We start from the raw sequence: 16,591 nt of genomic DNA, 5'->3' as shown, positions 1-16,591 counted from the left end.
AATTGTAATTTTAACAATTATTAGTGACTAAACCAAACATCTTATGATAACACAGCAGTAAGGCTAACTGGATTACATGTACATATCCTTTTGTATGGATTAAAAGTTGAGTCTTTCTTGGTTTTTATGGAATAAATTTGGCTTCTCGTGAGGCGTAAATGATATAATATTAACCTTAGTGGTAAATGTACTTTACTCAACACTTCTTTCAGTGACAAAATCCTGACATCGGGGAAACAGAAATCGGATTACTTAACATATGTTATGAATAAAGTACTGGTTCTAGATACATATTCAAATAAAATGCGGCCGCTTGTGAGGGGTAAATTTTATATTATTGCACTAATATGCTGGTCGCGTTAGCCAGGTGGCCTTTCGTGAGGGGTACTTTTGAACACAAACTCGTCGGTGCCAACGGATTCTGGCCGTAAGGAGCGGGTGGCCGCTGGTCAGGGGGGCCGTTCAAGAGGGGGACTACTGTATGTTAAAGGGATAATTTACCAAAATTAAATTTGTGTTTGTATTGGCTTTTATTTTATCATGTTTTTTATTTTTACGTGTTCAAGATTGAGGGTTAAAAAAAACTTGGTGTCAGAAGCATTGGAGGTAAGGGGGAGGGGGAGGCAAGTGAAAAATGTGTGGGTTAAGAATGTACTGAAAAATTGTCATCTCACCCCTTATTTTATTTAAAGCTGAACATAGGAAATTGGAACTTACATTATATGTTCCCCCTTCTTTCTCTCTGTCTGTTTAAAAATTAAAATTCAATAAACAAGCACAATAATCAAACATATGCATTGTCCAGTCATATAGTTCTCTTTGTTAATTTTCCTTTTTATTTACAGTTGCACTTTTAACAGTCTCGTTCATCTTTTTTAAAACACAATTACAATCTAACACATTACATATAACATGTATAAGCCATTACAAAGTCCCAAATAAATTATTTTAACTAAAGTACTGTTAGCTTACTTGTACTTTTATCAGTTTTATTTTACATTTTTTCTGGAGAACATTTCTCCAAAAGTCATATAGTTCAGTGATTGATCTTCCTTTCAGCAAGTTTCATATGAACTTTGAACAGTTCTCTTATTGCAGCAGTTACAAACTTACAGATTATATAGAAATCATTACAAAAACTACATTCCCCCCACATCTTTGTAATCCACATAATGTATTTTTCTCAGCAGGCTTACTGATTTTTTTGTTATGAAAGAATGCCTTGGGCAATAATGTGTTCTCTATATACTTTGTGCTGAACAAGGTCAGAGTTTTGAAAATTCTTAGATCTGTCATGAAAGGATTATTTCCTTTTGCAGTCTTAACAATTTCATCAACACAATTCAAATGGTCCATCCCAATTGATGTGCCGTATTCCAGTTTAGGGAATTCTTTCTTTCATTTTTTTAAAAACTTTATGATGCACAGTTACTTTTCTTGTATTCCGCTTCTTTCACATTTTTGGTTGGTGATTATGAGTGCACATTGCTTTCATCTGAATTCTTTTTCTGGTTGGAAAAGCATTGAGGTTCATTTGTCATGTTGCTGAGCCTGAAGGAAATTGTGTGGGAGTTCATGTGTAATGGGGAGTCTACTCCATCATAACAATGCCTACACTTGAAGCAGACATTGTGCCATCTGTTGTCTTCTGTACTGGAGACTAAACAGATCCTGAAACACAGTGTATCAGTCCTTTGTGTCAGTGATAAAAGCAGACCTTGATGTTAATGAATTTAAAATATAATCAATCAAATTACTATTTCAGTCGAAAATGTTACTTACAATTACAGGACTTTCTCATTATATCACTGTCCATGGGTGCCATGGAGTATACTGCTTTATAGTGAAACCATGTTATAATGACGTATGTATATAAGGATTCAGCATTTACTTAGTATAATCAGATTTGCTTGTATTGGTGTGTTTTATTAAGGTCATTGACCTTAACTAATGGGTAGGTTCCATTTGCTCGTTATCTAGCCATGAACAAAATTGCCAATATCAAGAGATACCACATAGCCAAGGTGTACAGGAGAGATAACCCAGCCATGACCAAGGGAAGGTTCAGAGAATTCTACCAGTGTGTAAGTCCTGGAGTGTCCCTTTAATTGTTATTTAATTTCTTTCCATTCCATAGTTGTAGAAGTTGATGGATGCATTAATTCATTACTCAAACCGTTTAAAAAAGTAATATTCCTTCTCATAGAAGGGTTCACTTTTTGAGAAGGATTGGTTTATTTTGCTTTCAAGGATAAATTTTTGTTTTTTTTTGGAGTGGGTGGGGTGGGAGTCTATTTCTAGAATTGCCTTGGATGTAAATTCCTTTTAATTGTCAGCATTAGCCATATCATATCTTGCTTGTCACCACAGACCATACTATTGTTCTGCAGAATCCTATTAGTGAAGGTCAGACAGTCATCTTAATTTGTTTAGTAATTCCTTTTCATTTTGAAAATGTTTAATTCAGTAATGTACAAGTGACAGTAGTTGTAACAATTCAAGTGCCAAAGGACTTTCTTTTTAAACAAACATAAGTATCACAGGACTTCCTTAATAAACAGTCATAAGTGTAACGGGACATCCTTACTAAAAAAGGATTAACAGTTTAGCTATTGGGCATTTATTTTTTTACTGTCTAGTGTATGAAGCATATAATGAAAACAATAGCTGCCAATAAATGCATTTTTTGTTCCTTCAAGGCAATGATCACTCAGAAAGATATACTTTTTCCCTTTGAGTTCAGAGTATTGAGATTTCATGGTACATTGATATAGAACTCAAAAAATTTCAGTCAAGATGGGGTCAGAATTAATCTCTCATCTTAATTGAAGGAAACTGCCTCAAATTGGACACCACAGATGTTGATTGCTCTATAATGTCTTTGTTGAGGATATTGATGTTTGTTTTTGTTTACAGGATTTTGACATTGCTGGCCAGTATGATCCAATGATACCAGATGCAGAGTGTTTGAAAATTGTTACAGAAATATTTACCAGCCTTGACCTTGGAGATTACAAGATTAAGGTTACCCACTGCATTCTCTACTTTCTAGTTATTGTATTTCAGCAGTATGGTTTTATTTTAACTAGATTTATTTATAATGTGATTTTGGAAGAAAATAAACATGTTCATCAGTGACTCATGAACAGCATGGGCTTGAGATGTGATGGATATGCATGCTTATGATTTATGATGGATATGCATACTTGTGATGGATATGCATGCTTATGATTTATGATAGATATGCATGGTTATGATGGATATGCATGCTTATGATTTATGATGGACATGCATGATTATGAATTATGATGGACATGCATGCTTATGATTTATGATAGATATGCATGCTAAGATTTATGATGGATATGCATGCTTATGATTTATGATGGACATGCATACTTATGATTTATGATGGACATGCATGCTTATGATTTATGATAGATATGCATGCTTATGATTTTTGATGGATATGCATGCTTATGATTTTTGATGGATATGAGTACTTATGATGGACATGCATGCTTATGATTTATGATGGATATGCATGCTTTAGATTTATGATGGATATGCAGGCTTATGATGGATATGCGGGTTTATTATTTGGGATATGCATGCTTAAGATTTAAGATGGATATGCATGCTTATGATTTATGATGGATATGCATGCTTATGATTTATGATGGATATGCATGCCTAAGATTTATGATGGATATGCATGCTTAAGATTTATGATGGATATGCATGCTTAAGATTTATGGTGTATATGCAGGCTTATGATGGATATGCAGGCTTATTATTTGGGATATGCATGCTTAAGATTTAAGATGGATATGCATGCTTATGATTTATGATGGATATGCATGCTTATGATCTATGGTGGATTTGCATGCTTATGAATTATGATGGATCTGCATGCTAAGATTAGGATCTTCTCCTTAGCTGTTGCATACATTGTATTGCAAAATTAATGGACATTTGACTTACTCAGATCTCATTTTTCATAAATTTCTAAGATCTGAGATTTGTATCCATATAAAACAAGAAAATGTACAATTTCCTAAAGTTATCAAATCAGCATACATTAATCTCTCTGAGGAATATATATGCCTTTTAAAATTCTTGGCTCATGAAACACATACAATTTTCATGAGCCTGAGCAGCAGAGAGGGCGAACAAGCTTTAAATGGTTCACTCGTATTTTTGCAAAATAAGCCTTCCTGGGAAATTGCCAAAAAACCGCAATATCCAGCGTAAGACAACCCTGTTGATGACCCAGCCTATTGCTGATTGAAGGAAAATATGTGATCGCGTAGGTTCCAATTTGGAGACAAACACCCTCGTTGTTGCTGCTATAAATTAAATCATTATTATATCAATAATGGCAAATATCGGAGAAGCACATTCCGCTAGATTAGCTCGAAAGCGACTAGAAGCAATAAAAAAAATTTCTTCCCGTGAGAGATTCTGTGAGACAAAAACTTCAAGAACGTCAGCAAGCACAAGTTGAATTTGCTACGGGTATGGAATAGTTATTTAAACCCATTCCAACAGCTACTGAAAAAGTTGCGGCGACTACTGAAAGAGCTATATGGGGAGATATTAAGGAAGAGGAGAAGAAAAAGGGTGTTCTTCCAGTATTAAAACAAACCGCTGAGCAGACTGAAAAAATAGCAGTGAGAACTAAAAAAACAAAATAAGATTTTACGAGATCTTCCATCTGATATAGCTGCAGCTCAGCCTCCTCCCATCGGTGAAAAAATACTTGAAGGTATTGGTAAAATTCATACTGAAGTCGCCGAATTGAAAGGAAAGGAGCCTGCACCTAAACCCAAACCAGTAAAAGAAAATGTTGAACTGATTGCAAAATTTAACGAAGGTGTTATTAAGCAACTCAAAGAAATGAAAGAAGATTTACCCGCTGCAGCATTAGCAGGTCAAGATCAAAAAGACAAAATTTTAAAACCAAAGTATGCTACCGCAAATGATGGTGATTTCGTCAGGTGGATATATCGTGCATATTACAACAAAAAACAAGTCAGAAATAATGATAGAAAATTTGCGAGTTTTATAAAGGAAATGCAAAGACTTGATAAACAACACAGATCACAACCTCAACAGCCACCACCTCCCTATTTGCAACCCAAGCAAGAGTCTTATCGACTTCCTCCATCTCTGCAGCAAATAGAACATCAACAAGAAAAAAGGGAACAAAAGCAAACACGGGGACATAAAAACAAACAAAAGAATTTTACGATGAGCCTGATCTTCCAGAAGAAGATATTTTAGATACACTTGGCCTCGGTGCTACTGGCAGTGGTTTGGGAAGTGGTTTTATTGCCTGTCCTGATAATATTCTCAATGATGTGCAGCGGTTAGAAGTTCTCATAGGAGGAAAACGATCTGGAAATAATTCTTCAGAAATAATTAATGAAGCAGCTGATATCTGTCGACGATTATTTCAATGCAGTATCATGGATACTGATATTTACCGAGAACTTAATGATGAGCTCATTGATGACTATCATTTTGACTAGTTGTTAGATAAATGAATAATTAAATAAAAATGATCGTACACAATTCTCATCGTGGACCCGTACCGGTCAGGGTGATAAATTCTCGATTACCAACCTATAAAGCAATTTACAGAGATAGACTCAGCGATGTTGTTCCGAGTTTATTCAGAAGGATAGCTCCCAAAGCAGTACCGATCGCAAAACAATTATCAATGAAAGCTGTTGACATTGTTTTTGATAAAGCTCCTGGTGCTGTTGGTAACGTTGCCAGTAAAGCGTTCTTGGCAATCAAGGACAGACTAGCACAATTAATACGCAGACCACCACGGCCAGTCAAATTGCCAAGCACTGAGGTGATGCCCGCAGATGTCAGTAAAGTAATAAATCAAGCACTGGCAGCGCTGATAAATCAATTGGCTGAACAAATAAATATGAGTCTGATATCAGGAAGTGGTCTTCGTTTTAGAAGATAATAAATTATAATAAAATGCTTGAACGTTTATCTGACCCAGCATTTGACATGGATGCACCAGTACTCAAGGATGAATCAGTGCGTGATTATCAGTATTATTCTTATGAAGCAGTACCGGCAAATCAATGTGGACGAATTGAATTATGAGTTCAGGATACAAGTAAGTATTTCTTGCCCGTTGAAGCATTTATTGAAGTCACAGGTGAACTTGTAACAAACGTCATCGCTAATACACCATATGGAGCAAATGTTAGAGCTGGATTTGTTAATAATGGTATCATGGCGTTATTCAAAAGTGCTATATATATGATTGATGGAAGAGAAATTGAGACAATCCAGGATAATGTTGACATTGCTACAACGATTATAGGCCGAGCAAGATATTCAGATGATTATACTGGATCAGCTGGTCCGACTATGATGTTCGCTAAAGATAATTCTGACCGTCCTGATGGGATGCCTGATATTGTAAGATGATCAAGAAACTTTGCCGACAACGCTGATGCTGATGTATGGCTGGTGGTTCATAGCAATCCAGATTACAACTTAGGATTTAGAACATGTCAATTAATGTTAAAAGGTGATCATAGAAGATTTTCGCGTGCAATTCCACTGTCCCACATCTTTGGATTTTGCAGAAATGTCAGAAAAGTCATTTTTTGAGCTAAACACACAGTTGTTCTTCATCGAAAAGAAGATAATGATGCTATCTGGTGAGAAAATGGCGCTGCTGATGGTAAAGTAATATTATTCAAACTTTCGTTGTGGATGCCGGTAAGGACTCCATCACTCACTGAAGAACAGCGGCTACTTTCTTTTATGGATCAAGGTGGTAAATCGATATTATCATGGCTAACAACAACTATCGATAGTGCTCAAAGTTCCATCGTGGGTTTATTTACGTGGCATACAGCATCACAGCATGGTGTTTCTGCACCAAGACATATCTTTGTTGCTCTTCAAGACGTTACACGATTAAACAGTCAAGAAAGAAATCCAATGGTATTTGACAAACTTGATGTCACTGAAGTATCTTTAAGAATAAATGGACATCATGAACCATGTGAAGATATATTATTGAATTTCGATAATAATGTAGCACGTGCATATCATCGTTTGATGACATTTATGGGATGTGATCAAAATTTTGGTACTGGTTTGCAAGTATCACAGTTAGATTTTACAACACTATACCCGATTTATTACTTTTCGCTGGAACATCTTGATTTAGTTAAGCAATCTGTCGTTGATATACATTTTCGAGCTCGTGTAGGTGTATTACCCAAAATTGCAGATGGTCCACCAATTGAATATGGTCCTTACAGAGCGGTTGCTGTTATACTCAGCAATAAAACAATGTTACTTGAAGGTGGGCATATGAGAGTCATTGATGCCCCAGTGGAAAACATGTAGACAATTAGATCAATCGCGTTTATTATAAAAATGTTATACAGTCACGTTAATGTCACTCTGACTCCTGGTCAGGCGAAAGAATCTCTTCATGAAGAAATGAAAAAACTTGCACAGAAATATTCAGAAAACACTGAGCAATTATTAACCAATTATTTTACAGTGCCGTCGGTTGCTGCCCATGCTGCTCGAGAAAAGAGTTCATGGAAACCAACACGCGCTGAGTTTCTTGAAGATGTCTAGGCGAGTTGTGTCGAGTATGGTCACGTTGGTTTATGGAAAACTGAGTATGATATCAACAAGATGATTTCCATGGACATGACTGCATGTTATCTAGGAAGTTTTCTCAGGATGGGCGAGTGTAGTGAGTATTTTGCACGATTTGGACATCCTACAAACAAGATGACACAAGTGGTGATTAATGGATCATTACCTGATTTCCCCCTGACAGGATTTGCTTGTGTAGTGTCGTTTGAATTTGCCGAGAATCTTCGTCCAAGTTGTTATATTTGGTTTGGTAGACACTTCTCGGAGTGACGCTGGGCACCAATAGTGTTATTGAGATATATGATCGACAACCGTGTATTAATATCTTGGTCAGTGAAGCAATTATATCATATCGGAAGCAGACCTCAGTTTGGTTACCAACAACGGAGTGTATCAGCATAGATGAGGTCATTGAAGAATATGCACGGGAATGCCCAAACGTTCCTGCTGATGTTGTTGTTAATGCTCCTAATATTCTCAGGATTAAACTCAGCAACAGTGAAAAAACCGCAAAAGATCTCAGTAGAAGAATAATTGGTAAATTTACTCAAGGTGGTGCATATGATCATAAACGGCATCACGCACAATTGATTATGGATGATGTTGAATTAGATTTTATAATTGCTGATGCTGCTGCGAGAAATATAATTTGTAATTGGGAAGACGCTTACTTGTCTGATGGAACACGGTTGGGCACAATTGTTAGTTACATTGATGGAGAATCTCTTCAGTATACACATTTAAGATCTTCAATGCTAGCTTATGTTTCTATAAATTTGCTATCGATGATAAATAGATTTCCTCATCCCGCAGTTAGAGTTGCTACGGATTAGTTTTACTTGAATAAAAAATATTCAGAATTACTGGCTCATTTCACAAGCAATGATGAATCGTGTGGTTCTTGGAGAATAAAAAAGGAAATGCTACATTGTTATTGTGAATCCGCGGATGTTGTGGTTAAAAATAGTTATCACATATCAGAATTATCATTGGAGCCATCCGTGTATGATCCAGTATCCAGACACAAAACGGTTTATTAGAACGGGCCGGGAGGTTCTGGTAAGACAACTCAGGTAATTGAATTATTTCGACAGAAACACGATGATATGATTGTGCACCAACACACAGACTCGCCAGGGAGATGAAACAACGAGGAGTTAATTCTTGTACTTATCACAGCTTTTTCAAATACAGCGGCGGTGTGTGGACTCCAGATTGAATGGGAGAGAAATATATTCTAAAGATCATCATCTGGGATGAAGTGTGCACAGTGTCGTTGGAAATATTAAAAACATTTCTCGATTGGTTGTTATTGAAAAATACAGCTGTGATAATGTGTGGCGATCACGGTCAACCACCTGCATTTGTTGGACCATCTCCACATGATTGGTTGAAGAATTTTATTGATTATTACTCGGAGGTAACTGATGATTATAGATCTCTTGATGCAGAATTAAAGGAGTTTAAAAAATTAATCCAACTACAACTGAACAAAATTCAATGTGAAATAGCACGTAAAATAATTTCAGAAACTTCTATGAACAACTTTTGGGAAACATGGAGACCAAACGATTTAATAGTATCAAGTAGAAAGATAGAGACACACTTCAACAGCGGTTGTTTCAGTTACATAAAGAAAAATTTCCAACGTTGCCAGCACCGCTGTGTTATCGACCAGCTGATACGCGACAGCAGAATATTGACGTTGATATACCAGGATAGTCAAGGAAACAGGATCTCGTATTAAATGATATTGTCGCAGTTAATGTCAGTGTTGTTGAAGATGTGCTGCACGCTGACCAATCTTCGTGGACGCTAGGATACGCAATGACGATTCACTCATCACAAGGACTGACTATCACTGACACAATTGTTTGGATCATTGATGATCGCATCAAATGGTCGAACTTAGTTTATCTTGCAGTGTCTCGAGTTAGAAAAATATCTCAATTGCGGAGAATCATCATGGACTCATAAGAAACCATTAATGATGATATTGACAAGGATATAATAAGAAAAAATAGGCTGGTTATAAATAAAGTGACAAAAAAAACAAACACGACTTTGATCTCGATGTTGAATTTAGTAACGCGCTAAAGCAGCAGCAGAATAATCACTGTGCGAGCTGTAATTGTATTATGTTATGGCAGTACTCGAGTAATAATCCAAGACAATTTACTGTAGATAGAAAAGATAATAGTTGCAGTCATACACGAGAAAATACGATGTTGATCTGTCTTGAATGTAATTGGCGTCAGGGTGCTAGTTAAGATTTTGCGGTGGTAATTGTGTGTCTTTGGGAATTACTTGTAATTGTTCACGTGTAAATCCATGTTGAGGAGCAGTTGAATCCAGTCTGTAGATTGCTGGTCTACCCGAGGATCTTGTTATGTTAGATATCTGTGTGTTGTGATGCTCCAAATAGGATCAGTTGCTCTTTTTTTACCGCCTTCAAGTTCACTGGGCTCATGTAAATATCTTACAGTGTCATTGTCCAGCACTGGCTATGTTGAAAAATCACATCGTTGTATGGGTATATGTTTTTTGTGACTGCGCTAATGGGCTTCATGTTGGTTGTTCGAGTTATTTTATTATTTAATGCAGTTATCACGCTTGGTAATCTTGCAACCCATTTGCAAGATCTCTTGTCCTGAATGAATTCCTTCGCATCTTGATATCCAAGTAACTGCTCAGCAATTGTTCGATTAAATCGTTCAACAATTGCCTGATGACGATGAATTTCAGTATGTCCTCATCTGATGGTGACATTATGTTGTTTCATAAGCAATGATACTGCACCCTGAAATTCTTTGCCAGGATCAACTTGTAACAGCTGTGGCCATCATAGAGGTCCTCATTGATAAATTCGTTTAAACGCAGAAGCTACTTCAGTTGCTGTTTTTGTTGACAATGGTTCTGCTTCTTTGTATCTACTTACAACGTCAACTACAGTTAGCGTGTACTTGTATGTTATTTGACGTCTTTGGATTTTAACGGTATCATGTGGTAGAAATAGTATATCAGCTTGATGAACTTCATTAGGAACACTAACATCAAAATGTGCAAAGTGAATTTGCTTAGGTGGTGGTAGTTAAATTTGCCATATTGCCTGTTTGGATAACCACTTTTTAGCAGTAACACGTGTAACTTTTGCTGCTTCAGCGAGTTTACTAATCGCTGCATTACCTTTCCAGTATCCTCTTGAGGAATAATAAATCGATTCCATTATAATTAATTACCAGCACCTAGTGCTAATTTACCTTTCATTGCGGATCTTACTAACCAATTAGCCAGTGATTCCTTGAAGGATTTATCAGTGATGGAATTTAGCGCATGAATTAATTTTACGTCTGCTATGTGCTGCAGATCCTTTACTCGATAAGCTAAATCATGAGCATAACATGCTTTATCAATAGCGTTTATTGGATATTCACCTGGTTTTGGTTGGTCTTTGGTTGTCAAGTCTGATATCAAGTCGGGTTCCAGGACCACAATAATTATATCCTGGAAGATGTTTTTCTCTGGGGTATTTAGCCCACGGAGCTCCCGGTAATTTTGTTAATTTTGCTGCAATATCACCTTCTCGTTTTTTTTTAAACCTGACTGCACTGATTTGTCAGCGGGAATAAATTTAAATTTCTTTGTACCGCATCATTCACATTTACCCATAACCGCTGATCTGTTATTTTTTTGTTGTAATGGTTGTTAGATCACCTGTTGGGGTATGTGTCCTGCATTTCACACAATATAAATCCATATTCTTTTTATATACCATGAATGTAATTGATTTTTCTGCAACACGAAAACAAGAACCAGTCAAGCATCATGCTGCGCTACCAAATTCTGCTTGTATGATTATTATAGGACCATCTGGAAGTGGCAAAACACAACTGTTAATTTGATAATGAGATGGCTCAGGTGGGATAAGTTGTATTTGGTAGCTCCTTCTGTAGATGACCAGCGGTGCTATGATGTACTAAAGGATTTTAATGAAAATGCAAAATCGTTAAATGAGCGCGGTGATGATGTTATCGAGTTTATCACTTGTATCGATTAAGCACTGAGTATTGATGATATTGATGGATTCGTTAACAATTTAGTCGTGTACGTGATGTAATGCTGGATAGGCAATCAAATCCTGCTAAAATATTTTCCAAAGGCAGGCACAAAAACACCGATGTGATTTATGTAACCCAGAGATATACACAAATACCAAAGGTGATCAGGGATAATTGTAATATTCTTGCTGTGTTTAATGGAGTTGATACTCACACGTTATGAAATATTCATCAGACCTGGTGTAGCGGAGATATGGACATAATTAAGTTCAAAAATTTATTTAGTTGGGCTCAGTTAACCCCACATGGATTTATCACGATAAATTTACATGATTCTCGACCACGATACCGAGTCTGTCTTGATACGATTTTTGGATAATAGCAGCAACAATGAGGGCGCTTTGTCTCCAAATTGGAACCAACATGATCACGTATTTTCCTTTGATCAGCGATAGGCTGGGTCGTCGACAGGGTTGTCTTACGCTGGATATCGTGGGTTTTTTGCGACTTTCCAGGAAGGCTTATTTTGCAAAAATACGAGTGAACCATTTAGAACTTGTTTGCCCTCTCTGCTGCTGCCTGGCATTTGAACATGTTGTTGTTGTAGGGTTTAATACCAATTTTCAGCATATCGATATGATAGGCTATACATGGCGGCCAGTATTAATGGTGGAAGAAGAACCTGGGAAATCCCTGGAAAGAACCACCGACCCTCGAGAAGCTACTTGCAAGCTTTCTCACATACCCACATTGGCTGAATCCGAGACTCAAACCTACGCAGACAGAGGTGAGATGGCAGTGATCCGTAATGGACAGCGCTTTAGACTGCTCAGGCACTAATGGCCCTGCATTTGAACATAATGTCTCCATTTGAGACATAGTGGAGTCAGTTGCATGGTATGTCCAGACCATTTTCTCTGGCTTTTGTCTGTGGGACATGGCCTTGCGGAGGAGAGAACTGAACATCATTGGGCCAATTGTAGCTTTACAAACAGTAACCAACCCCAGTTGATGACAGCACAGCCACAAAAATCAGGTGGTAGTTGGCTGGTTTTGCTGCATTTGTCTGGAAAAACTTTAAAGGTGAGATCATATGCAAGTGCAGAATCATGTGGGGATCTCCTCACATGTATATAACTAAGGTCTCTAGTGCTAAACTAACATTGGGAAAATTTCATCTGTTAGTAGAACAATCAAGTTTTTCTTGGATGAAACACAGGAAAAGTTTGGCTGCTCAGCATTTCCTCTTCCTCCTACATATGTAATATGATTAGGAAATGTTTTGCAAGAGAAAGCAAATTTTTTGAATTAAATTATGTTTCTCCTATAAAAGTTGCCTGATTACATTACCAATAATCCATCCCACCTTTCACTGCAGTGTTAGCAACTTTTAGGTGTTGCTTAAGAAAACACTGGTTTAAACCTGAAATAATGGTAGTCACCTTGTGGGTGGGAAGAATAATTATCTTGTAAGAGTTGCTTCCCTTTCTCTCTCTCTCTCTCTCATATATATATATATATATATATATATATATATATATATATAGAGAGAGAGAGAGAGAGAGAGAGAGAGATGGAATAGGTGTCTTGGGAGGGCTGGATTTGCTGGTAGCAAAGAAAGTTATCTTAATCTAATGTCATCAGGTAAGCATTATAAGAGAAACATAATTTACTGCAAAGTTTGCTTTCTATGCAAGCTCATTGGACATAAAAAAATATATATAAGAATTATCGAAATAGAAGATGTCTGTTAATTTTAAATTTAATTTTCAATTTGTGTTTTGCATGTACAGTATATTTCATGAATCAGTATCATGACAAACACTTTCTCCAACAGGTGAACCACAGAAAGCTGTTGGATGGAATGTTTGCTGCGTGTGGTGTACCAGATGATAAATTCAGGACCATATGCTCCACTGTAGATAAATTAGATAAGGTAAATAATAACTATTAATTACAAGGTTTTGTACAAAGTTTACATTATTTTGTCTTTGGTTCATTTTCCCCCATTATTCTCTCTCATGTAAGTTGCCAGATGATATAAAAAATCACCTTAAATTTGTGAAGTATTTGCAGAAGATGTGGACCCCCTTCCACTTAGATTTCACATATTTTTAAAAGGTTAAAATTTGCTTGAGTATTATTTACTTCTGCGTAATAGAATATAAAGACATGTTCTTAAAGAGTTAAGAAATAATGAAATCGCATCTTCTAACATTTTAAATTGAAAAGTATTCTAAATTTCATTTTAAATTGAAAAGTATTCTAAATTTCATTTTAAATTGAAAAGTATTCTTAGTTTCATTTTAAATGCTGTATAATAAGTAGCATGTCCTTGTTGAGTTAATCTTTGTGGCTCAAAATGACATAATTATTATATGTTGATGTCATTGATGTTATTTTTTACCTATGATAGTGGTGTAAACTCTGTGAGAGAGTGGCTGTAAAAGAACACTCTTTTGACTTTTATATGTTAATGAATAATAAAAATTTTTTTAAAGAAATTTTAATCATTGTAACAACAATCCTGTGAAAGAAAATTACAATAGCAACAAACTTTATACTAGGTCTTTCAGAAGCTATGTGATTCACAATCTGCCATATGTTGGCTGTGCTCGTGACTTTTGTAAAACAAAAACCAATGTGATGTCAATAATTGTGTCCTGGAAGAAAAAAATCACCAACACTTTGTGTGTTTGATGAGAGGCATCTTTGATTTTAAACCTGTGCAGATTTGATGTCAGAGTTTTGAAATACTCATTTGACTCTTTCTCATTCAAATACATTCTTTTATCAAACAAACATTAGGGATATAAGTCTGTAATATCCCAAATCAAGCCCCACAAAAAAGACAAAAGTTTGTCTTTACAGTCTTTCTGATATATATTAGGGCAGTAACTCTTGTCCATTACATCCCCTTCCCACTGCTAGGTGGCCTTAGTTTTTAAGCTTTGCTTCTGTACAACATTGTACACCTCCTGTTAATCATATTTGTAGTGTCCATACAGGATTTTGGTTTCATTCCTAAACAGGTTGAAAAAATTATTTATTTTTGGTATATTATTTGTAACATTTTTTTTAGTTTCATTTGCTTTTTTATCTGGCTCAATCCACATGTTACTGAATTCCTGTTTCAATTTGTAGACCACATGGTACAACACACTTTTATTGATGCATGTTGTTATTCATGGTTTTGTGTATACTGACTATTATTGCTCACTCACCCAGTTAGTAACTGGTGTTGTTTTAAAGACTTATTAACATGCTGCATTTTAAATGTATACATTTTTGTTCTTTTTTTGTTTAATCTTGTTGTTTTCAGTGAAATTAATCAATGAAGTGTAATAAATACAAGTTCATAACTAGAAAGACACTCATTAGTTGTGCCTTGTGTGTACAAAATGTACTTCATCAGTCCTATGCATTATGGTGTGTGTGCCATATAGTCTGAAAGTGTATAAAATTTTAATCTCAGATAGGCCTAAAAATAATGAGCTGAGGATATATATGTGATATGTAGACAAAAATGTCCATGTACACATTTTCAATAACCATATTTCGTGGAAAAGTATACATTATATTTGATTTTTTGAAGACAAATACTTTTTCTCCCTTTTTCTCAATTTGGTTACTATGGTAACTATGAACATATAGCAATTTCACTGACACCTTTGGTGTTAGCAGTCTGCATGCATATATGAATCACTCTGTACAATTTTACCCAAATCTGAATATAAATACTAGTTTAGAAGAAATTATGCATTTGGCTCAAAAAGTCTGTATTGTTCTGAAACAGTTCTTATTCAGCAATTCAGCTTATGTGGTGGAGCAGTTGGAAACAAGTTGGCATTGGTAATAAGGTCATGCAAAAACAACACAGCACTAATAGGTTAATAAACAGAAGGAAAATAAGTCTTGGCTTCAGGTCTAGAGTTGATACTGAGTAATCCTTTCAAACATTTTATGGGAGAACTTCAAAAATTCCTTCAGTTTGTAAGTTGATAATCTATAGAATTCAAATTTTCTACAACTGGAAAACCCTAAGCTTTAGCAATTTTAAATTAGATTTACTCATTTTATACTCATTAAATATTTACTTAACTATTCTATATTGCATGTACTCTGTTAACACTGACAAATCCTTTGTTTGAGCAGGTCAAAATTACATCTACTCTGTTAACACTGACAAATCCTTTGTTTGAGCAGTTCTAAATTGCATGTAGTTTTCACTCACAAAATGCTTTAACAGTTCTCAATCTCATGTACTGTTTACACTGACAAATCCTCTGCTTGAGCAGGTCAAAATACATGTACTCTGTTTACACTGACAAAACTTCTGCTTGAGCAGGTCAAAATTACATCTACTCTGTTTACACTGTCAAATCCTCTGCTTGAGCATGTCAGAATACATGTACTCTGTTTACACTGACAAAACTTCTGCTTGAGCAGGTCAGAATTACATCTACTCTGTTTACACTGTCAAATCCTCTGCTTGAGCATGTCAAAATACATGTACTCTGTTTACACTGACAAAACTTCTGCTTGAGCAGGTCAAAATTACATCTACTCTGTTTACACTGTCAAATCCTCTGCTTGAGCATGTCAAAATACATGTACTCTGTTTACACTGACAAAACTTCTGCTTGAGCAGGTCAGAATTACATCTACTCTGTTTACACTGTCAAATCCTCTGCTTGAGCATGTCAAAATACATGTACTCTGTTTACACTGACAAAACTTCTGCTTGAGCAGGTCAAAATTACATCTACTCTGTTTACACTGTCAAATCCTCTGCTTGAGCAGGTCAAAATTACATCTACTCTGTTTACACTGTCAAATCCTCTGCTTGAGCATGTCAAAATACATGTACT

The 16,591-nt window shown here is 35.9% G+C and overlaps 1 protein-coding gene across 2 annotated transcripts in view; it reads left to right on the top strand.

Annotated features, from left to right (window-relative positions):
• Positions 1 to 16,591, top strand: part of LOC149797647 (histidine--tRNA ligase-like) — a 73,148-nt gene that overhangs the window by 27,421 nt on the left and 29,136 nt on the right. For both annotated transcript variants that reach the window (XM_089962553.1, XM_089962552.1), the window contains exons 5-7: positions 1,959 to 2,084; positions 2,917 to 3,024; positions 13,558 to 13,656. In XM_089962553.1, coding sequence (XP_089818679.1) covers positions 1,959 to 2,084; positions 2,917 to 3,024; positions 13,558 to 13,656 — 333 coding nt within the window. The remainder of the gene's footprint in view (positions 1 to 1,958; positions 2,085 to 2,916; positions 3,025 to 13,557; positions 13,657 to 16,591) is intronic.

Source organism: Sinohyriopsis cumingii, chromosome 6, assembly GCF_028554795.1.
Source record: "Sinohyriopsis cumingii isolate HCF-2022 chromosome 6, ASM2855479v2, whole genome shotgun sequence".
Classification (NCBI taxonomy): Eukaryota; Metazoa; Mollusca; class Bivalvia; order Unionida; family Unionidae; genus Sinohyriopsis; species Sinohyriopsis cumingii.
The sequence above is the reverse complement of the archived record's forward strand: the minus strand, read 5'-3'. Positions and strand labels throughout refer to the sequence as shown.